Source organism: Equus asinus, chromosome 17 (genome assembly GCF_041296235.1).
Source record: "Equus asinus isolate D_3611 breed Donkey chromosome 17, EquAss-T2T_v2, whole genome shotgun sequence".
Lineage (NCBI taxonomy): Eukaryota > Metazoa > Chordata > Mammalia > Perissodactyla > Equidae > Equus > Equus asinus.
The window spans coordinates 42,378,494-42,397,685 of record NC_091806.1 but is presented as its reverse complement, the minus strand read 5'-3'; the positions used below and the strand labels follow the sequence as shown (position 1 = coordinate 42,397,685).

Genomic DNA, 19,192 nt, shown 5'->3' with positions numbered 1-19,192 from the left:
GCGGCACCGCCCCCTCCCACCGCGTCGGGCCCGCCCGCCCCGCGTCGGCTCCCCCTGGCGGCCGGGGTGGCGACTGCAGCCAGAGGGGGACTGGGGCAGGGGCATGCCTGTACCCGGACACTTGAGGGGCGGAGCGCTGAGCTGGACCCTCCTGGGGGGGTGGGGAGGGCGCTTGAGCCCAAGGGGGCTATTGGAGGTGCAGCTGGAGAAACTGGGTGCAGGGGGCGCTGCTGAATAGCCTCCGGGGTCAGCCGACTAAGGTTTCTGAGGGTTGGGGACGAGGGGACTACTGGAGGGCCAGGCTTGGGCCGGGGGCTTAGAGCCCTGCCCCCACCCCACTCCTGCAGCACTTAGCGGAGTGCAGGAAAAGCCACTGCCTCCCCTGCCCTCACTTCGCCTCACCCCCTCCTGCAGCAGCGCGGTCCCCCCTCCCCGGGAGCACTTAGCTAGCTAATGGGCCTCCCGCCCGCAGGCGCCCCTCCCCCGTCGCTAGCCTGGGGAACCCGGGCGCCTGCGCCTCCTTTGAGGACCCAAGCATCCTGGCCTTCCAGAGCGAGCCCTGGAACAGCTCCCTGCTTGTTCCGCAGACCCCCGTGACCGAACCAGGAGCCTGTCCCGGTGGGGCTCCCGACTGCAAACTGCAAAGGGGACAGCTAGTCGTTGGCCCAGAGGGGTCAGAAGCCTGGTGGGCATCCCGAATAAAGGGGGGAGGGGTTTGAGGAGGGGCTCTGCCAGGCCCGGCCCACAGCAGGTGCCCTGAAATCTTCTGTGTTCCAGGGATGGGAGGGGGGAGGGCGCATGGGCAGTGGGATCGGTGGGGGCTGCGGCGCCTCCCGCAGGGCTTGGCTGGGGGGGCTCCTGCCTGCGGGCCCCTGTGGGAGCCCCCCCCAATACAGAGGCAGTAGCAGCAGCAGGTTTAAAGTAGAACTCATCCAGAGGGGCCAGCCAAGTCACCTAGAAACCCAGAAAGAGACGGAGCTGGTTCTAGGGGAGGAGGGGTCGGTAAAGGAGGAGCGGGCTCCTTTGCCCCGGGCTCTCAGGCCCCGGAGGGGAGCCCTGTCTGGCACGGCCATCCTCAAAATCCCCACCATGTTGGACGCCAACTGTAACCTAACGAATCTCCTCTTCTTGGGCTGAGGCCCTGTGGGGGGTGATTATTATCTCCACTCGAGGCCCAGAGTGGGGAAGGGACTTTCCCAAGGCCACACAGCTTTGTAGGAGGATCTCAGCCCTCTGACTTGAAGGCCGGTTCACATCCTGCCACCACTCCTTGCCCTTCAGGAGACAAAGAAAGGGCGACAGGACTTCTGATCCTCCTGCTCCCTCGCCAGAGCAGCAGAGCCATCCCAGAGAGACCCAGGGACTTCACTGGAGGTCTCACTGGGCACAGCCACGCAGGGTGGAGACTGGCCTCTGCTCCCACGGGCCTGGGTTCAAGTCTACCGGCAGACCTAGCCTCTCAGTGCCGCGGTCACCTCGTCCTGAAGCTGTAGGTTGTTGGAGGATGAAATAAACAAACGGGTACAAGATGACCCCTGGCTGCAGGCAACTGGACATCTCAGGATGGCGAACGGGCTGTGGGGGCGTCAGAAAGGAAGGAGGAGAGGGCACAGATTAGCCCTGGGGCAGGGGGCCTGCGGGCCAGGGCGAGGGCTAGTGCAGCAGGGATCCAGGGCCTGAGCGGAGGGGTCCGAGCTGGGGGCCCTCAGCCTTGGGCAGGGCTTTTTCTCCTTGGAAGACAGCATGAGAGTCTGTTTCCCGGGCCTGAGCCTCCCTCCCCACCATGTCCCCTGAGGCCAGGGCAGCCCCCATTAGAGGGGCTCCTTCCTTGTTCCAGCCTTGGTAATGGTGATAGGGTTTCTCGGCAAGCAGTAATGGTGGAAGGAAGGCAGCCTTTCCGGCCTCTACCCTCTATTAAGGGAGCGGTCGCAGCCCACGGGACCCTCCTCAGGGCCTCTGCTTCAAGGAGGCGCTGAAAACAGCCTGAGCTGTGCTCTAGTGGAGGGGGGCCTTGTGGAGGGGGGCCAGGACCCCAGGAGGGGTGTGGCCGGGGAGGCACAGCCTGAGGCTGGAAGGATGAGAAGCAGCAGCAGCAGCAGCAGCCACCCGCCCGCTCCAGTCCCAGGAGGCTTCAGACAGGAGAGCAAGGGCTGGGATGTGGGCCCCAGAGCACGGAGCTCTCGGCCCCCAACCACCGGAGGTCTGTCAAATCAGCCCCCTTGAAGAGGCTCAGGGCAGGTAAGTGACTTGCCCTCCCTGGGCCGCTCAGCCTGCTGGGCGGAGCCAGGATTCGAACCCAGTTCTTCCACTCCAGGCTTCTGTGCAGGGCAGCCCAGCCTCCAAGAAGGCCGCAGGCCATCATGGCCATCTGTGCTAACTGTTCTCAGGGCGAGTGCCCATGGGAAGGGACTAGTGGACTGGGGAGTCGGCCCCAGGAAGCTGGGCGCGCCCTGGGGGTGGCCTAGGAGGTGGAGGGAGGGAGAGTCAGGAAGCGCATCCCCAGCTCCTCCCTGCCCTGCCCAGAGAACCCCCAGGGGGTACCCTGAAATTTGGACACAACAGGAGGCCTTCACACCAGCCCTGAGAGGAGGAGGGGGGCCAGAGCTGGGGCTGGCACCCAGGTCTTGGTGGCCTGTAGGCCCCACTCCCACAGCAAGCTACAGTGTACCCCCCTCTTGACCTTGAGCACCCCTAAGGCCCGATTCGCTGCTGGGGCTCAGAAAGCGGACGGCCTTGTGAGGTGAGGTGGGGTGTGGTGCAGAATTCGGACTTGGGTAAATTGCTCTTCCCATCAGGCCAGGCTCAGAGCCAGAGGCCAGGCTGGGAACGGGGCTCCCAGGGGAAAGGGTGGGTCCTGCCTAATCTGTAAGAGCAAGGGTCAGCCCTTTCCTGGCCCCCCAGGCTGGCTGAAGGGAGGCTAAGGCCAGAAGGGGAGCTGGGGAGGGAAGAGGTGTCAGCCACATCTGCCTGCCCTGGACGGAGCCCCCACCACTCAGCCCCTCAGTGAGAAGCGCACCTCACCCACCCTGCACACACACACACCATTCCCAGCCTCTGCCTTCTTGTTGTCTCCTCACCTCAACTACAAGGTAAGCCTAAAGTCTTAAGTTCGAGTTTGGCTCCTGCACCAGCTGTGTGACCCTGGGCCAGTCTCAACACCTCTCTGAAACCACCTACTGCATAGGGCTTCTATGCCCCCCAGAGAGAGGGTGTCTGTGGCGGGTTGAGACAGAAACACTTACTGCCTCTCAGACCCTGAGACTCTGCTTGGGACCGCAGGGGGTGAGCCTGCCATCTGCAAAAGCATCCCAGCCTTTTGGGGTGGTATCTAAGGGGAGGCAGAGGGGATGAGTGGAGACTTGGAGTCAGGGGGTTTGAGCACACAGCCTGGGTTCGCTAGCTGAGCTCCATCTCATCTCCGTCCAGTCCAGCTGTATGGCGGCTTCATTAACCCCTGCGGTGCAGTCATGGAACGTCCCATGCATTTTCCTCTCTCATCTTCATCATAACCTTCCAGGAAATTCATTCCTCCTTTCAGTCATTCGTGGGACCAATAGTTATGGTGCACCTCCTATGAGTCTGACGTCGGTGCTTAGAGTTCAAGAAGAATCAGGTAATTTGCCGGATATTCGTGGGTTTGAGGCCGAGCAGGCTGCCTCAGCCCTGGGCATCAGCACCACAGAAGGGCCGGACAGGTCTGGGCTCCGGGGAGCGCGGAGTCTAGAAGTGGGAGACAATGAACAAGCGAATGGGAGAGACTGCTGAAAGAGACAGAAATGACACGGGGTGGGTGCGGGAATGAGATACGCGGTCTGCTCCAGAGAGGTGGCCCAGGTAAGGCGCCTGTGAGATCTGCAGCACGGAAGGAGGCGCAGGGCGAGGATGTGCAGGAGAGCGAGCGCGGTGCCGTCACGCTGGAACCTACTCGAGAAACGCTTATTATGGGTCAGCTCTTATTATTATCTTTATCATCATGAGTTCCGGCTCCCCCACTTCCTAGCTCTTTACGCTCGAGTTTCCTCATTTGTACACACAGAGGTTGCGGGGTGCAGAAGGCCGCGCCCTGTCGAGGAGGGCGCCCCAAACAAGTTCTGCGCTCCCCTGCCGGGGCTCCGCTGCGGGGGAGGGGCGGCCATGCGGGACCGGACCCAGCGAACTACATTTCCCATAATCCCGTTCCCCGCCGCCATCTTGGCCGGTGGGCGGTGGCTGCCTGGGGTCTGGCCCTTCAGGCCACCAGGGTGGCTCTGCTCGCCCGCAATCCGGGCTTCCACCGTGGGGGGGCGCAGGACCCTGCCTAGTAGGGCGTCCGGGGACCTGGGCAGCTCCTGCCCACCTTCTCCACTCCTCCACTCCTGGGAGCCCAGTCCACGTGTCGGTCCGCACGGAGAAGCCGGCTCGCCCCCAGCTGGCCAAGGGCCAGAGGACCCAGACAGACATCGGGGGCTCCTACGGACCTCCCCGGACCTCCGTCCCACTCCGTCGCAGTGCCCACTCTCCTCCATTCCCAGACGGCCCCTGTTTTTGCTTCAATGAGGACAGAACACTAGGGTCCCGACGGGAGAGCAAATACTGGTACTGGGCGCTTAGAGCGCCTGGGTTTGGGGCAGGAAGGTTAAAAAGGATAGCGGACATCCAGGGCAAAACCCCTGACGCCTAGACCCTCCCCTAGCCCCCGCGCGGGGGCGGGGTAGGGGTGAGGGTTTTGCGGCGGGACTGGCCCTTTAAGGGGGTGTGGTCGGGGGGCGGGGGCAGCGAGCGAGACAGAGAAAGCGGCTTCGGCGGCGGCGGCTCGGGCGGCGGCCGCGGGGGACAAAGGGCGGGCGGATCGGCGGGGAGGGGGCGGGGCGCGGCCAGGCCAGGCCCGGGGGCTCCGCATGCTGCAGCTGCCCCCGGGCGCCCCCGCCGCCGCCCTCGCCGCGGAGCCGCGCGGACCCGAGCCCACGAGCTAACCCGAGCCAGCGGCCCGGAGCCAGCCGGCGGGCGTCCGGGAGGCGGCGGCGCAGGGAGGGGCCCGACGCGCGCACGTGGCCCCGGCGGCCGCCATGGCGGACAGCGGCCCCGCGGGGGGCGCGGCGTTGGCGGCCCCGGCCCCCCGGCCGGGCGGTGGCGGCCCCGGGCCCCGCGTCTACTTTCAGAGCCCCCCTGGGGCTGCAGGCGAGGGCCCGGGCGGCGCGGACGACGAGGGCCCAGTGAGGCGCCAAGGGAAGGTCACGGTCAAGTACGACCGCAAGGAGCTACGGAAGCGCCTCAACCTGGAGGAGTGGATCCTGGAGCAGCTCACTCGCCTCTACGACTGCCAGGTGTGTGTCCCCTCCCTGCGCCAACACCCTAAAATCGGTCCCGCGTCGGGCCGCCTGGGAACCCCACCTTGAACCCGCCTGTCACCCGAGTCAATGGGCGCTCCGCTTCCGCGCCCTCCCCTCCTCTCTGTACTCCCCGCCCCCAATGTGTGCTCTTTCTTGTCTGACCTAAGTCACTCCTCTCTTCTACGCTGTCTCGGACGCTGCCTTCCTCCTGCCGCTACCCTGGTCAAGCTTGGGGTCCTCTAGAAGCCTCAAAGGATTGCCCGGCCTTGGGCAGGAGGCATGGGGCTAGCCTGGGCTGGCCGTGGAAAGAGGTCTACCTAGTGCCTGCTAGCACAGAGTGGTTAAAAGGCGCTACCCTGGTTGGTGGGGGGGACTGTAAAGGGTCTGGGTTATTCTAATGGGCTAGCCTGGAACTCCATCTTGGCCAACGTGGGGCAGGCTAGCCCGCTCGCTGGGTTCTGGTTCTCCACCCCATGACTCCTTCCTTGCTCAAATGGTGACTCAGGCCCCGGGGGGTAGGGCGGAGGAGTGGGCTTGCCCCGCACTGCCTACCCTAGCCTAGCCGTGGAATGCACTGGCTCCAGACCCATGGATGCTTCCTGGGGGGGAGGGGTGGCAGGCACCCCCTCCCTCAGCAAAGCGTGGACTCTTTGTTCCCCCTTTACCAGGCCTGGGTCCTTCCCACTGACCCCTCACCCTTCACTTCCTCCTCACTCCCGGGGAGCTGTGACAGGTGTTTGGGGGAGGGGAAGGGGCTGTGATGAGCTGGGACAGCTGGCCCCACCTGTGCTCTGGTTGAGATGGGGGGCCCGGAAGTTGGGGAGACACATCTGCAGGGCTCCCAGCCCAGGGTCCCCAGCCCTAGCTGTCTGGCCTCATCTGGCATCCAGGGTGCCCACTGGCAGGGACAGGAAGCTCCCCCCGCATCGGGCAGTTTGCCTTGGCACGGGCCTGAGCTGTTTTCCTCCTCGGAGTAGCTGCTGCTGTCTGCTGGGCAAAGAGGGCTGGCTCGCCCTGCAGCAGGGCAGGGGCCCCGGCCGGAGAGCCCCTCTCAGACCCTCCCCCCTCCCCCCAGGAAGAGGAGATCCCCGAGCTGGAGATCGACGTGGACGAGCTCCTGGACATGGAGAGTGACGATACCCGGGCTGCCAGGGTCAAGGTGAGAGAGGGGCTGGGGGGCAGCGCGGCCAGGTCAGGGAGCAGGGAGTAGGGGGCTGCCTGGAGGCTCTACCCCTTGGGGAAGCAAGGCTCTGGAGCCAGGTCTTCTTGGGTATCAGCTTCCGCCTGTCGAATGGGGCTGATGGTACTCGGCTAGCTGTTGAGTGGCTGTGGCTCCCCTGGGCCTCGGGGTGGCCCCAGTGCCGTGGAAGTGGGTACAGGTAAACTCTCGGCCTGTTCCTGAGAACTCACCAGTTATACGTATTCCCCCGCTAGGAGCTGCTGGTTGACTGTTACAAACCCACTGAGGTGAGTGAGTGGTTTCCCCCAGGGCGGGCTGACACGACAGCCTGGGCTCCCGTCTTCTTGGGGTCTGGTCTCCCTAATGTCCTTCCTCCTCTCCAGGCCTTCATCTCTGGCCTGCTGGACAAGATCCGGGGCATGCAGAAGCTGAGCACACCCCAGAAGAAGTAAGGGTCCCTGACCCAGCGGAACGGTGGCTCCCACAGGACAATCGCTGCCCCTCGACCTCATAGCAACAGCAATACCGGGGAGCCCTGTGGCCAGGCCTGGTGCCATGAGCAGGGCTCCCCGTGCCCCTGGCCCAGGGGCCTCTTCCCTGCCCCCTCAGTTTTCCATTTTTGGGGTTTTTTATTGTTATTAAACTGATGGGACTTTTTGTGTTTTTATATTGACTCTGCGGCGCGGGCCCTTTAATAAAGCTAGGATATGCCTTTGGTGCAGCTCACAGGCTCGGCTGGTCTCTTTGAGGGGGGACACACTGCTCCACAGCTACTGCCAGCTCAGCCTCTCCCCAGGTGACCACAAGCCTTCCTGAGGGCCACGTAGCCATGGCGATAGCCCAGTGCTACTCCCAGACCAAGAGCTGGAAGCGGCTGGGGAGCTGGAGGGGAATGGTATTGCTGCTGGTGGGCAGGAACACTCCTTTCCCCCCGGGCAAGGCCACCATGCCACCCAGGGCCTGGCCATGGTGATCCCCAGGACATTAAGCCTCGACCCCAAGGCTCTGCAGCCAGGAAAGGAGGGGATGGGGGCGGTGCTGAGGCGGGAGCTGTGGCTTCTAAGTCTCTCAGGGCCCACACACAAAACACAGGCTCACTTGATGGGCTTTAAGGTTTTTTTTGTTTTTTTAAACAGTCTGGTCCCTGACGGGGGCCTCGCCGCTGCCCCTCCCCAGTGTGGCTACAGTTCTGAACGTCGCTCGATTTTGAGGAGCTCCACTTCAAACACCAGGGTTGCACCGCCTGCAGGGGAGAAGTGGGGTCAGGCTGAGAACCAGGGCCACTGGGAGACGGGATGGGCGCAGGAGACGGGAGACGGGAGGTGGGAAGAAGTATTACCTGGAATCTTGGGGGGAGCTCCCCGCTCTCCGTACCCTGTCAAAGATGCACAGAGAAACAAAGTGAGCTGTGGCCAGGCCAAGAGGCGTTCCGCAGACATCCGGGCTGAAGCCAGGCCTCTGCCCAGCTCAGCAAGGCCAGAAATGGAGATGGTGTAATGGAGATGGGAGGGGGCTGTGAAAGGCCTGGGAGAGGGCAGACGGTGGGCACCAGAGCGGGTGCCCCAAGGATCTTGCCCCATCCCCCGTGCTGGACATAGTCAGACTTGGAAGAGGCATGTAGTGTAATGAATGGATGGGGTGCAGACCAATGTGGAGGCTGAATTAGCCTTCACCCTTCCCCAGACACACACCCTGAACCCGGAACTCCCCCATCCCCACTCAGGAAGGGCCTCTTACCCAGCTCTGACGGGATCACCAGCTTCCGCTTTTCCCCCTCACACATCCTGCAGGACAACACGTGTTCAGCACATGGCAGCACCAGGCTCCCTGCCTCCCACCTTAAACCTGGTGTGTGCCCCCCACAGTTCATCTCCTGGCCCACAGCCATGGCCCCCCGACTCACCCCAGCAGCCCCTGGTCCCAGCCCTTGATGACCTGGCCCGTGCCCAGGGAGAACACAAAGGGCTGGTTCTGGGGCAGGCTGCTGTCAAACTCCGTCCCATCTTCCAGCTTTCCCTGTGGGATCGTGGGAAGGCCAGTGAGGAAGAGGGGCCTCCCTGGGACTCCCCCCACCCCAGCTGCTCTTCCCATCAAGCTGGCCCCCCATAGCACTGGCAGCCATAGTCCTAGAAGGGGACAGAGCCTTGGGTGGCTCACAGTACATTGTCACTGCTTGCTGATGCCACTCTAGCGAGTAGACAGGGAAAAGCAGGTAAAACCATGGAAACTGGTGTAGAAGGGACAGGGAACTTGCCCAAGGTCACCCACCTTGTTGGCAGAGGAACCTGGCTCCCAAGTCCTCCCTGGTCTCCAGAAGACCCACCCACCCCCAAAGCTCCGCCCCCGCACCCACCGTGTAGTGCATGTGAAGCACGTCCCCCTTGCGCGATTTGATAGGACAGTGGTCTACCCGCTTCTTCACTCCGATCTGCAGCTTCCGTTTGCCCTCGGCCCCTGCGGCCGTGGCCAGGGCGCTCAGGCAGATGGACAGTACTGTCAGGACCCAGCTCAGCCTCATGTCTCTGCGGGGACAGACCCCGACCGACCAACCGACGGGGGGAGAGGGCGGGGAGGGCATGGAATACTGGCAGGTACCAGGGAGATTCCACCCCCAACATGTCTTGCCTGCCCCTGGGGATCCCCTTGTCCCGGGTCACCGCCCCCTCCCCGGGACTCCCCGGCCACACTTACCAGTCCAGTGAGAAGGGGGCTTGCCCGAGGACCCCAGCAGCGGGGGGAGGGGGTCAGGGGAGGCCACAGCAGCCAGGGCCCCGCCCCTTGGCTCACCCCCAGCCCTTCCTTCCCTCCCGGTCCCCAGTTCCGCTCTTCAATTCCCACCCGTCCCTTTACGCAAAGTCCAGACCCTATCTGACTGCACAGCAGTTGCCCCGACTGGGCGACCCCACTCACGCCACACCCAGTTGCCCCCCGCCCAGCACACCCACACCTCTGCGGCCGCTGCAGGGGGCCGGCTCCGAGGCACCCACACATCGCCGCTAGACGGCTCAGGGGAGCCCCGGTCCTCCGGGGGTACCCCCCAGGCCGGCCCTGAGCCTCCGCCCGGGGCGCCGCCCCAGCTCTGAGCCCTCGGGGGTCTGCGGGGCACCCAGACTGGCCCCGCGTCGGGTGATCGCCGAGCCCGCTCCACCCACACCACCTCTCCCGGGGGAGTTCTCGGCCTACCGCGGCCCCAGGCCCGGCCACCACGGAGACCGCCCCCGCGTGGACGTCCAGGGCCATTACCTGGACCTACCCCTTCACTGGGCTCCTTGGCCCCGCCTTTTAGGGGGCGTGGTTCCGCCCCCTGCCCTGGAGCCCCGCCCTCGACAGAACTAGACCCCCTTTCCTGACCCGTAGCCACGCCACTCACCGGCTGAAGCCCCGCCCCCAGCGTCTGGGCTCCGTCCCCCTCGGTCTCCAAACCCGGGACTCCGCCTTCCTCCTGTTCCAGCTCCTCCTCCAAGGGCCAGGCCCCGCCCCCCACCGGCCCTAGCCCCGCCCCCAGCCCCGGAGCTCCGCCTTCCACTGGCACCAGCTCAGAGGGCCCACCCGCCTCCGTTCCACGTCCCGCCCCGAGTCCCGGGGCCCCGCCCCGTGCGGAGTGAGAACCCTCCCCCTGCGGCATCCCCAGACAGCTCCGACCCCAACCCCCAATTTCCTCGTAACCTATCCCTCGTTGACACCCGGAGCCCCGGCCCGCTCCTGCCCGGCCTGATCCAGCCTGCCCCCTTGCACCCCGGCTCCCCCCAGCCCGGGCTGTGGCCCCCGCTCACCTCCTCGCCGCGCCCCCGGAGTCAACCCCAGCCGCGCCGCCGCCTCTGCGCAGGCGCGTCATCGTCGCCACCAGGCCGGGCCACGCCGCCCGCCCTCATTGGACCGTGCGAAACCCGCTGCCACACGCCCGCCGGGGCGGCTCCTTTGCTGGCTCCGCCTCCCACGCCGCCACGTGACCTACGCGTCCCTTCCGGTGGCGCGGTAGTCCGTGAAGTTAGGTGAAAGTGACTTCCGAAAGGGCCGAAGGCACTTCCGGTCGAGGTGACTTTAAGGTCAGGAGGGCGCGAGTTCCCAGAGGGGGTCTCGAGACGCCATTTTCCGTCGCCCCCCTCCTCTCCCACTGCCCTCCTGTTTGCCCCTGAGCCGCTTCAGGATCCACATCCCCAGTTAGATGCTGTGGAAAGAGCCCGGGCTTCAGAGTGAGACCTGGGCTGGAATTTGGGGGGTGCCTCTCATTGACTGGCTATGTGACCTTGAGCCCGTTCCTTGGCCTGGTGGCATTTGGCGTCCCTGTAACGCAGGGCCCCCGTGGGATGCGGGGATGATGCGCATGAGGCCCTGGCCCATGCGAACGCTCTCCCCGCTTTCTCTCCCCCAGCATCCGTGCCCGCCCGAGCCGCCGCGCTGACCACCGAGTCACGACTGGAGCGGTCGGGCCGGGCCTGTTCCCCGACCAGACTGATGTTCAGACGCCCGCGCACCCGGCAGTGCCCATAAACATCTGTCCATCGGAGTAATGAACCCGCAGCTGGGAGGCAGCTAAATCTGAGTGTTGGGAAGACGGCCGGCTTGAGGTCAACCCCCAGGGCCATCAGCCCTTCTGAGCCTGTTTCCTCCACTGAAAAAGGAACACCATCACAGCGCCCACCTCGGGCTGAGGACTCCGCGAGGGGTGCCTATGAGGGCTAAGCGGGCGCGCCAGGCCCCCTGGCCCTCATCTGTCTCCCTCTGATTGGGCGGCGGCATTTTCACTGACAGCGTGGCTGAGAGATGATCTGGAAATAGCCATCGCTGTCAGAGATTGCCCCTTCTGGCTTAACCCCACTCCTGCCTGGGGCCCAACAAGATCATGACCACACTCTCCAAGCTGAGAAGGCCTCCCTTAGCGTAGCCGCTTTGGGTTGACCTCTGCCCTGAAGGTCCTGCCTCAGCAGGGCAACACCAGGAAGGTGAAGATGGAGAAAAAGCTGGGGGCGGCGGGAGCCGTCTCCCAAACCACACCCGCCAGCCACGGCCCTTCCCTTTCAGGGCGGTGGGCATGAGGTGGGGACAGGGCAGCCGTGACTTTAGAGTTAAGCTACAGGGGGCTGGGAGGGTGGGTGTTCTTTTCTGTCATGTGAAGACAGACTCAAACTTCCCTGGAGCCCAAGGGCCCTGACCACAGCAATCATCCATTCCCCGCGTGTGCACAGGGAGAAACTGAGGCCCAGAGAGAGGGGCAGTGACAACCAAGGTCATTCAGCAGATCCAGCTCCCACCTCAAGCTCACTGGCCATAAGGGGCCATCTCCTTCCAAAAGGAACCCTTGTGACAGCAGGGGGCGGGGACTCCCCGGGGCCTGGCAAGAAGAGCATGAATGAAGAACACACGATTCTGGCTGTGACCTGGTGTGTGGCCTCAGGCCTCATTTCCTCCATCAGTAAGACAGACAAGCTCCGGGTCTGGGAGGCAGTGGGATGCAGACATTGGTGTCCAAACCAGCCAGCCTGGACAGTGACAAACAGTGACACAGGCAGGGACAGCTCCTTCCATCTCTTTTATCAGGGTTGGGGGTCACAGTTCTTGTCCCAGAGCCCAACTCCCTTGATGTGCAGAGGATCGGGGTCTTCTTAGCGAGGGGAGGGCAGACCCAGTTGTAAGATGCTCACTTGCACAGGGTGGTTAAAAACGGAGATGGGACCCCATTCTCTCCCGAGTGGGAACGTGACCGCTCTTGCTGCCTCCAAGTCTCCTCGTCCCACTCTGTCCACCCTGTTGGGTGGCAGCCTTGGAGAAATAGGGACAAGTGGAAAGCCCTTCGAGAAGCCCAGGGCCTGGAGCAGCTTCCGCCCAGGCTGAGGTCTTGTGGGCTGGGCCGGTCACACCAGGCTGCCCTCTTGTCCTCCTCTGGGGTGTGGCCTGTGAGGCAAGTGGCCCCGCTGAGTCTGAAAAGCGATGTGTCACCTTCGCAGCTTCCGGCACCTGCGGAGGAGAGGAGAGGGGTCTGTTCATGCTGACGGAGCTCTGTCCAGCTCCTCTAGACTCCCCCCCCTTGCTAGCTTCTGGAAATCCCACTCTCCTTACACTCCTGGGAGGCCCCAACCGGCCGGCCCACATGATGCCACCCCATGGCCTCACTGTGGAAGGGCAGAGTGGTGACAAGCACCTCAGACAAGGGCGGACAAGGTTCCACTATGTCCCCTGGCCTCTCCGAGCCCATAAGGTGGGACAAATGTCTATCACAGGGGCTTCTGGGAAGGCCCAGAGCTTTGCAAATTGGCAAGCTGCCTCTCTCATTTCTATTCCAGGCCAATGTCACCTCCTCCAGGACATCTCTGGCCTCTCAAAGATGCTGTCAGGTGCCCCTTACCACAGCCCTTGCCACCCTCTGCTGCCATCGCATGTCCTCGTGTCTGACTCCCGCCTCAGCACGGGAGCCTTGTCTGCGCTGATCCCAGTGCCAGCAGATGCTTGGTAAATATTTGTTCAACACATTCAACAGCTCCCCCCTCGCTGGCTCTTCTCCCACTGGTGGGCTCGCCCTGGACCTGCTCCAGGACAGGGCCCTGACGCCTTCCCTAACCAACTCACTCTCCCCCAGCTCCTCACCTGCAGGTGTCTGGGTTGAGCTCTAAGCCCCGCCCTTGGCAACGGAGGAAGCTGCGGCGTCGGCAGCGGCAGTGACAGGTCCGGGGGTCAGGGCGCTGGCGGCGCTGGGTGCAGCGTGGGCAGAGGGGCCTGGGACTGGAGTGGGATGGGTGATGTCAGCTGGGGAGGGTGCTCCGGGGGCAGAGTCCCAGCCCGGAACAGAGCGGGGCTGGGGACGGTGGTGGGGAGTGGAAGCCCTAGGAGGAGAAGCAACATGTCTGGGGCGGGAAGGAAGAATGTTCCCGAGAGCTGGGGTCGGGTCCGAGCACACAGCAGAGGAAGGGGAGAGAAGGACATCAGTGGGAGGGGAAGGGGGGGACACAGCTGCTGACACACCCCTGCGCCACCCACACCTTACATGCTGGGTGCTGGGCCTGGGCTCCAACCCACCTCAGCAGGAGCCCAAGAGACTCACCTGTCCGGCTTCACAGCACTCTCTTTTTTTTTTGGTCTGAAAAGTAAGAGACAGAGACAACAAGGACAATCAGGAAAGCCAAGCACCTACTCTCTTGACCCAGATTCCAGGCCTCTCCCGGCTCTACTCTCGGAGACCTGGTCCCCACTGAGGGTCCACCATGCCCAAAACCCCCTGAGCCTGGTCTCTGTGAGCTCAGAAGTGGGGCCTGGCTGGCACCTGCATTCACATTGGCTGTGTTCTTCCAGAGACATCTCCCCCAGCTGGCTGCTCGGGTACCGGATCATGAGGATCTGTGCTCGGGACAACAGAGAAAGAGACAGTGAGAGAGACAATGACAGAGAGAGAGGGAAGGATGCTCTGTGGGCTGGAGGGGGAGGAGCCTGCCCACCAGCCAGGACTCCGGCTGCCACCCCTCAGCCCTCAGAGCAGCGCCAGCATCCACCCCAGCTGGGCATGCCCCAGTACCTGCATCCGGACTTGGTGCTGCCCGGTGGGCACGCACTCCAGGCCGTCGTCAGGGCAGCAGCCGCCGCAGCGCTGCACAGTCACGCAGCTGGGCACCAGTTGCTTGGCCACAGTGCCCATGAGCTCCACAGTCAGGGGCACCACCACCTCCCGCGGCTGGCAGGTGGCACGAGCATACACATCTATCCATGACATCACTGGGGGCAGATGTGTGAGGGGTAAGTCCCACTGGGCTTCCTGCAGCTGCTCCCTCATTCCCCTACCCTGGGCCCGGCAGCTGCTCTCCCTAGTTCCCCTGTCACAGCCCCCTCCACCCGCCCCCTCTGCCTTCCCAATCTGTCCTCCGCTGCCCTGTTCATCCAGAACCCAGGAACCCCACTGCCTCCATGTCCTCTGCTGTGAAATGGGCAGGATCAGAGCTTGCATCTTACAGAGCAGCTGCGATTACACAGTGGAAGGACACAGGAGCCTGGGATCAGGGCAGGGACCGGCGCTCTCAGTGCTGGCTAGTGCAGAGTTCTTGTTGCTATTACCTTTCTTCTGGTGGCCAGCGGCATCAGGCTGAGAGACTGGGGCCTGTGGGAGAGAAGAGACCTGGACCCAAGGTGCATCCCAGGAAGGGGCTGTCCCAGTCGCTGTCCCTGGGGCGCTGCCCTTGGGTCAGGACGCTTCACCTCCTCTCTGACATTTTTCCAGACTGCTGTGTTCCTGAGGCCGCTCTAGCTTTACTTGTCCTCTCCTGGCCACCTGGGACCTGCCCTAGCACCGATCGGCCAGGCGCGCTCTGCGGGTGGCATCACTCTCCCACCCTGGAGGGGGCCGCAATCGGCAGGGGGCACAGTGGGAGCCAAACCAGGTCCTGCGGGCACCAACGCGGCCCCGCCCCCGGCTGCGCCCAGGGGACGGGGTGGGGCGGGGGAGTGGCCCTGGGGCTGGGCTGGCGGCCGGCGGAGAAGGACACCTCCCGTGGGATGCCCGGGCCGGGTCCCCGCGACGCCCCAGCGCGCGGCCAGACCCCGCGGGTCCCCCAGCCGCGGCGGCCCCGCGCCTCCCCACTTCCGCCAACCTTGAGAGAGGGCACGGCTGGCGGGCGGGCGGGGACGCACGTACCTGGGCGGGGGCCAGCTGCAGCAGCGCGGCGAGCAGCAGCCGGCGGAGCAGGGGGCTCATGGTGCCCGCGGGGGCCGCGCGCCGGGGGCGCCCGCATCGCCCTAGCCGGGCGGCGCGGGGGGCGGCGGCAGCCAGAGCCCCATGGCGCGGGCCCGGGCGCGGCGGGCGGGGGCCGGGCGCGGGGGGCGGCTCCTCCGCGGCCCCCTCCCGAGCCCTGGGCGCAGGCAGCGCAGCGCAGCGCAGCGGCGGCGGCCGGAGGAGCCGGGCGAGCGGGCGGCCGGTGGCGGCGGCGGGCGGCGGCGGCGGGGACGGCGGGGACGGCGGGGGCGGTGGGGGGCCGGGCCCGGGCTGGCGGGCGGGCGGCTCATGTGACCCAGACACGCGCTCCCCACCCGGCCGCGGGGCGGGGGAGGGGGGGCGAGGCCGCCGCCGGGGCCCGCCCCCTCCACACACCCCCTCCCGCGGCTGCGGGGGAAAGGGGACGCGCCGCCCAGGGGGCTGGGCTCCTGGGTCGCTGCCGCCAGATCCCGGAGGGCGGGGCGCGTCCGGCGGAGAGGCCCGGGCGGGGGGCGCTGGACCTGAAGGAGGGAGGCGGACACGGGCTCTGAGAATCATTTTATTGCACGCATTTCGGGGAGTCGGGAGTCCCGGGAGGGGACGCCCAGGAGGTCCCATCCAGGGATGCGCCTCAGGGGCTGGTGCTCGGGGGCGCGATCCCCGGGCCTGGGGGAGGCCCAGGTGGCGGCTGCAGCTGCTGCCTCTGCCGGTACTCCTGCTGGAGCCTGGCTCTGTTGGCCCTGCAGGAGAGAGCAGCCGGGTGGTCGGGACAGGGACCCTGGAGGGTGGTGCCAGGACGGTGGAGAGAGGGCAGGACAGAGCAGGGACAGACCTGGCCCGGGCCCGCGTGTCATTGTAGATGGCCGTGATGATCCGATCCTTTTCATCCATGAAGCTACGGTGCACCTGCTCCAGCTTCCTGCAAGGGGATTACCGTTAACCCTGGAGCCCCCAATCCCTGCTGTCCCCAAGTCCCACCCCCTCCACCCCACTCTAGGGTCTTACAGCTTTGCATCTGTGGGGACCTCAGCCTAACTGCCTGTGCTGGGTGGGGAGGGGGGCACAGAGTGGCCGGCGCCTGTCCAGGGTCCAGTGGCCACCCAGGTCCCTGGCTGTCCTGCTGACAGTGGTGACAGCAGCTCTGAGCACCAGGGTGGTCCTCACAGGAGACTAGAAAGGGCTGTACATCTCACGCAACCACTGAACGAGGCCGGCTGCCAACAGTGGGCACGGGCCTTTAGGCATCTTTGCTGTAGAACCTGTGTCATGCGTGCATGAGAGTGGCGGGGAGACAACTGAGTGAGGACAGTGCTGGTGAGGCCCCTTCCCAACGCACTTCCTTCTTGTGCGTGATTTTGGGTGGCTCCAGCACTCCCTGGCAGCCAACAGCAAAGATTTACATTCTAATTATAAAAAACGGAAAATGACATTAGCCCTCAGTGCAGAGCTGCCTGTGCCAAGGGAGAGGCTCCGGAGAGACACAAGACGAGAGAGTGTGGGCCACAGGGGTGGTGTGGATGGACAGCTGACCGCCCTGGGCTCCCTCACCCATATCCCTCCCCCCAACACCCCAGGGGAAGGCAAGGACGCACCTGAAGGCAGCGTAGTGCAGGCCCATGCCTGCCAGCATGATCAGGAGGCAGTACCCCAGCACGCGCTGGTTGTGTTTCCGCTGCTGCTGCCTCAACTCTGGTCCCTGAGGCCTCACGCCATGAAACTGGGCCCAGTATTGTGCATTGGGGGGTGCCCAGGAGCTGCTGGGAGGGAGAAGAAAGGACAGGGTGGGGATGACACTCCCAAGGAGACATAGAGGGGCAAGAAGAGGGCAGGACTCCTGTACCTGTGTGCTTGATGAGCAGACCTGGGATGGGCTGTGGCTCCTGGAGACTTTGGGGGAGTTGCTGAGCGGAGCTGGTGGTCGTAGCTGCGGCGGCTCTGCTCGCGGCTGAGCACCTGGTATGCCTCGCTCAGCTCCACAAAGCGGCAGTGCAGGGATGGGTTCCCGGGGTCCCGGTCAGGGTGCAGCTGGGTGGGGCAGGACTCCCCTCATCTCCCTTTCTGTGCCCCTTCCCAGGCCCCATCCCAGTAATGTGCACCCACAAGGGCTCAAATCATTCTCAGAAGCCCCACCTGGGCAGGGACCCTCACTCTCAGGCCTGCCCACCCTTCCAGAAGGCCAGAGAGTCAGGAAGCACAGACTCCTGCCCCCTCCCCTTGTGCAAGCCCTCCCCACCTGCTTTCTGGCTCTCACTATGTGCCCTGGTCCAGGCTTTCTTAAGAGCAGGCAAGTCAAGAGAACCAAGCCCAGGCCATCAGACAGGGCCCCTGCCCCCCCCCCCAACCTGTCCTCCCCCCTGGCAGACCTCTGTCCTTGGGGCGCCTCCCCCTCCCTATGCATGCTGAAGGAATGTGGCATCCATCTGAATGAGCCACCCTGCTCCATTCCTGGGAAGCTGGAGTGTGCCCCATCTGGCTCAGACTTCCGCTTCTCTCCCCACCTGGGACCACTGGTACCTCTTTGGACTTGGAGAAGAAAGCTCGTTTAACTTCTTCAGCGCTGGCACCCGGGTGCACCCCCAACAGTTCATAGTAGTTACTCGGGCCAGACCTGTGCAGAGAGGCCCAAACCCGTAGGGGCTGAGGAAACACAGAGGGTACCCCTTCCCTGCCCCTCCCAGCCCCCCGGGGCCACACCCTTCAACTCAGCAACCAGGAGCTGAGAGGCTGAAGCAGGCACCAAGAGAGATCTAACTCCAACCCACCCCTCCCCCTGAGTGTGCGGGGGTCTGGTGCAGATCAGGACATCTCAAAGTGTAGTCCTCAGACCCCTTGCGCCAGAAACACCTGAAAAGCTTGTTTAAAAAAGCAGATTCCTGAGCCCCACCTCATTCCTGCCGATCGGAATCTCCAGAGCAGGGCCCCGGAATCTGCATTTTTAACTCCACCTCCCCCGGTGGGTCATGCACAGCTTAACAATGACTGGAGTTGTGGAAAGTGCACTGGGTTTGATTTGGGCTCAAATTCCAGATCTGCCACTTAACTCGCTGTATGACCTTAGGGGTCGTGCCTTAATCTCTGATCCTGTGTCCTCCGCAGTGAAGGTGAGGGTTACCTGTCACAGCCTGTAAGGCACCTGACAGAGCAGAGAGATCCCGACTAAATCGGCACCCACGGGATGGCCTAGAGCTGGGCAGGCCCTCAGCAAAAACCCATTGAACGATCCGGCCGGCCCCCCGGCGCCCGACTCACCGCTGCCGGGCGGCCGTGGCGAGGAGCCGGGCGGGAGGGCTGCGGGGCCACGGCCGGCACAGGCGCAGGGGCAGCAGGGGCAGCAGGGGCAGCATGGCGGCGGGCGGGCGGCTGGGGAGAGGAAGCCACAAAGGAGGGCATTGGGGCCGGGACGGGCGAGACTTCACGCGCTGCGGGGCCGAGGGAAGGGGCCTGGCCGCGGTTACTCGCCAAGGCAAACTGGAGCAGACCGGGGGAGCCAGGCGCGGGTGGGGCGTCCTTGTGCAGGGCCAGCCCCCGGTGTCCCGGACCTGTCCGGCCTCTGCCCCGGCGAGCGGGGCCCTTCTCCACACCAGCCTCGGCGTCTGGACACCCAGCCGCGAACCCCGAGACCCCCGCCCCTGCCAGGGAGCTCAGGGGGCGGGCGAAGGAGGAGCCACAACCAAGCCCCGCCCCGCCGCACTCACGGACTCCGCGGCCGCCGCCATTTCCTGCTTCTATTTAGGCCCCGCCCCCGCATTGTCATTGGCTTAGACACCCTGACCACGCCCACCTTCCCGGAAGTCGCGGCGAGGGCCCCGCCCCCCACGTCCGTTGGCCGAGGCCGGCGGAGGTGCGGGAAGGTGCGGGCGCCGACCCGGTAGGCGGGCGGCACCGAGCCTGACCCTTAGTGAGGCTTTCGGCCCGGGCGCCGTCGCTGTCCCGCAGGCATGGCTGTCAGTCCGCGCTGCAAGAGACACAGAGCAGCTCCCACCCTATAGTCGGCCCAGAACCTTACCAGAGGCTGGCCGGGGAAACGGCCCT

General features: G+C 64.8%; 4 protein-coding genes and 2 long non-coding RNA genes across 17 annotated transcripts; 3 read left to right on the top strand and 3 right to left on the bottom strand.

Moving 5' to 3' along the window:
• Window positions 1-2,932: 2,932 nt before the first annotated feature.
• On the top strand, window positions 2,933-3,976 carry LOC139040810 (uncharacterized). Of its 2 annotated transcripts, none has more exons than XR_011495155.1 (3): window positions 2,933-3,089; window positions 3,539-3,613; window positions 3,822-3,976. It is a non-coding gene; the product is annotated as an uncharacterized lncRNA (long non-coding RNA). The 2 variants fall into 2 exon arrangements; XR_011495154.1 differs by having other exon boundaries at window positions 2,952-3,089; window positions 3,518-3,613; window positions 3,822-3,956.
• An 886-nt stretch (window positions 3,977-4,862) lies between these two features.
• On the top strand, window positions 4,863-7,210 carry PPP1R14B (protein phosphatase 1 regulatory inhibitor subunit 14B). Its single transcript, XM_014844987.3, is given in 6 exon segments — window positions 4,863-4,911; window positions 4,914-5,020; window positions 5,022-5,303; window positions 6,385-6,468; window positions 6,744-6,776; window positions 6,873-7,210. Coding segments are annotated over 6 exon segments (609 nt in total). The 5' UTR covers window positions 4,863-4,877; the 3' UTR covers window positions 6,942-7,210.
• A 381-nt stretch (window positions 7,211-7,591) lies between these two features.
• Window positions 7,592-10,859, bottom strand: FKBP2 (FKBP prolyl isomerase 2). Of its 4 annotated transcripts, none has more exons than XM_014844926.3 (6): window positions 10,263-10,859; window positions 8,843-9,011; window positions 8,393-8,505; window positions 8,227-8,273; window positions 7,829-7,864; window positions 7,592-7,732 (listed from the first exon to the last, which is right to left on the bottom strand). In XM_014844926.3, exons 1-6 carry the CDS (start codon window positions 10,322-10,324, stop codon window positions 7,671-7,673), a joined length of 489 nt encoding a protein of 162 aa, XP_014700412.1. In that variant the 5' UTR covers window positions 10,325-10,859; the 3' UTR covers window positions 7,592-7,670. The 4 variants fall into 4 exon arrangements, with proteins under 4 accessions (XP_014700412.1, XP_070344184.1, XP_014700413.1 ...); XM_070488083.1 differs by lacking the exon at window positions 10,263-10,859 and adding an exon at window positions 9,860-10,016; XM_014844927.3 differs by lacking the exon at window positions 10,263-10,859 and adding an exon at window positions 9,181-9,991.
• On the top strand, window positions 10,404-11,866 carry LOC123277788 (uncharacterized). The gene is made up of 2 exons (XR_006515011.2): window positions 10,404-10,535; window positions 10,862-11,866. It is a non-coding gene; the product is annotated as an uncharacterized lncRNA (long non-coding RNA).
• A 140-nt stretch (window positions 11,867-12,006) lies between these two features.
• VEGFB (vascular endothelial growth factor B) lies at window positions 12,007-15,406 on the bottom strand. 4 transcript variants are annotated; one of them, XM_014844937.3, is made up of 7 exons: window positions 15,104-15,406; window positions 14,527-14,587; window positions 13,994-14,190; window positions 13,745-13,818; window positions 13,526-13,561; window positions 13,072-13,307; window positions 12,007-12,444 (listed from the first exon to the last, which is right to left on the bottom strand). In XM_014844937.3, exons 1-6 carry the CDS (start codon window positions 15,161-15,163, stop codon window positions 13,094-13,096), a joined length of 642 nt encoding a protein of 213 aa, XP_014700423.1. In that variant the 5' UTR covers window positions 15,164-15,406; the 3' UTR covers window positions 12,007-12,444; window positions 13,072-13,093. The 4 variants fall into 4 exon arrangements, with proteins under 4 accessions (XP_014700423.1, XP_014700425.1, XP_014700424.1 ...); XM_014844939.3 differs by having other exon boundaries at window positions 13,072-13,206; XM_014844938.3 differs by having other exon boundaries at window positions 14,527-14,569; window positions 15,104-15,403.
• Window positions 15,407-15,706: 300 nt separating this feature from the next.
• Window positions 15,707-18,923, bottom strand: DNAJC4 (DnaJ heat shock protein family (Hsp40) member C4). 5 transcript variants are annotated; one of them, XM_070488078.1, is made up of 7 exons: window positions 18,856-18,923; window positions 18,410-18,520; window positions 17,675-17,768; window positions 17,001-17,185; window positions 16,753-16,917; window positions 15,993-16,079; window positions 15,707-15,900 (listed from the first exon to the last, which is right to left on the bottom strand). In XM_070488078.1, exons 1-7 carry the CDS (start codon window positions 18,912-18,914, stop codon window positions 15,792-15,794), a joined length of 810 nt encoding a protein of 269 aa, XP_070344179.1. In that variant the 5' UTR covers window positions 18,915-18,923; the 3' UTR covers window positions 15,707-15,791. The 5 variants fall into 5 exon arrangements, with proteins under 5 accessions (XP_070344179.1, XP_070344180.1, XP_070344183.1 ...); XM_070488079.1 differs by having other exon boundaries at window positions 16,753-16,914; XM_070488082.1 differs by lacking the exon at window positions 18,856-18,923 and adding an exon at window positions 18,700-18,847 and having other exon boundaries at window positions 16,753-16,914.
• Between the last annotated feature and the right edge of the window lie 269 nt (window positions 18,924-19,192).

Coding starts and splice junctions, on each gene's coding strand:
- FKBP2 (XM_044749652.2), bottom strand. CDS start 9,729: ATGGCCCTGGACGTCCACGCGGGGGCGGTCTCCGTGGTGGCCGGGCCT. Junction 9,012..9,436: donor CCCCTGCAGCGGCCGCAGAG/GTGTGGGTGTGC, acceptor CTGTCCCCGCAG/AGACATGAGGCTGAGCTGGG. Junction 8,506..8,842: donor TGCTTCACATGCACTACACG/GTGGGTGCGGGG, acceptor ACGATCCCACAG/GGAAAGCTGGAAGATGGGAC.
- DNAJC4 (XM_070488078.1), bottom strand. CDS start 18,914: ATGACAATGCGGGGGCGGGGCCTAAATAGAAGCAGGAAATGGCGGCGG. Junction 16,918..17,000: donor TCTGCTCATCAAGCACACAG/GTACAGGAGTCC, acceptor TCTCCCTCCCAG/CAGCTCCTGGGCACCCCCCA. Junction 15,901..15,992: donor GACACGCGGGCCCGGGCCAG/GTCTGTCCCTGC, acceptor TCTCTCCTGCAG/GGCCAACAGAGCCAGGCTCC.
- VEGFB (XM_014844937.3), bottom strand. CDS start 15,163: ATGAGCCCCCTGCTCCGCCGGCTGCTGCTCGCCGCGCTGCTGCAGCTG. Junction 14,191..14,526: donor CGCTGGCCACCAGAAGAAAG/GTAATAGCAACA, acceptor ATCTGCCCCCAG/TGATGTCATGGATAGATGTG. Junction 13,562..13,744: donor CACAGCCAATGTGAATGCAG/GTGCCAGCCAGG, acceptor CTTACTTTTCAG/ACCAAAAAAAAAAGAGAGTG.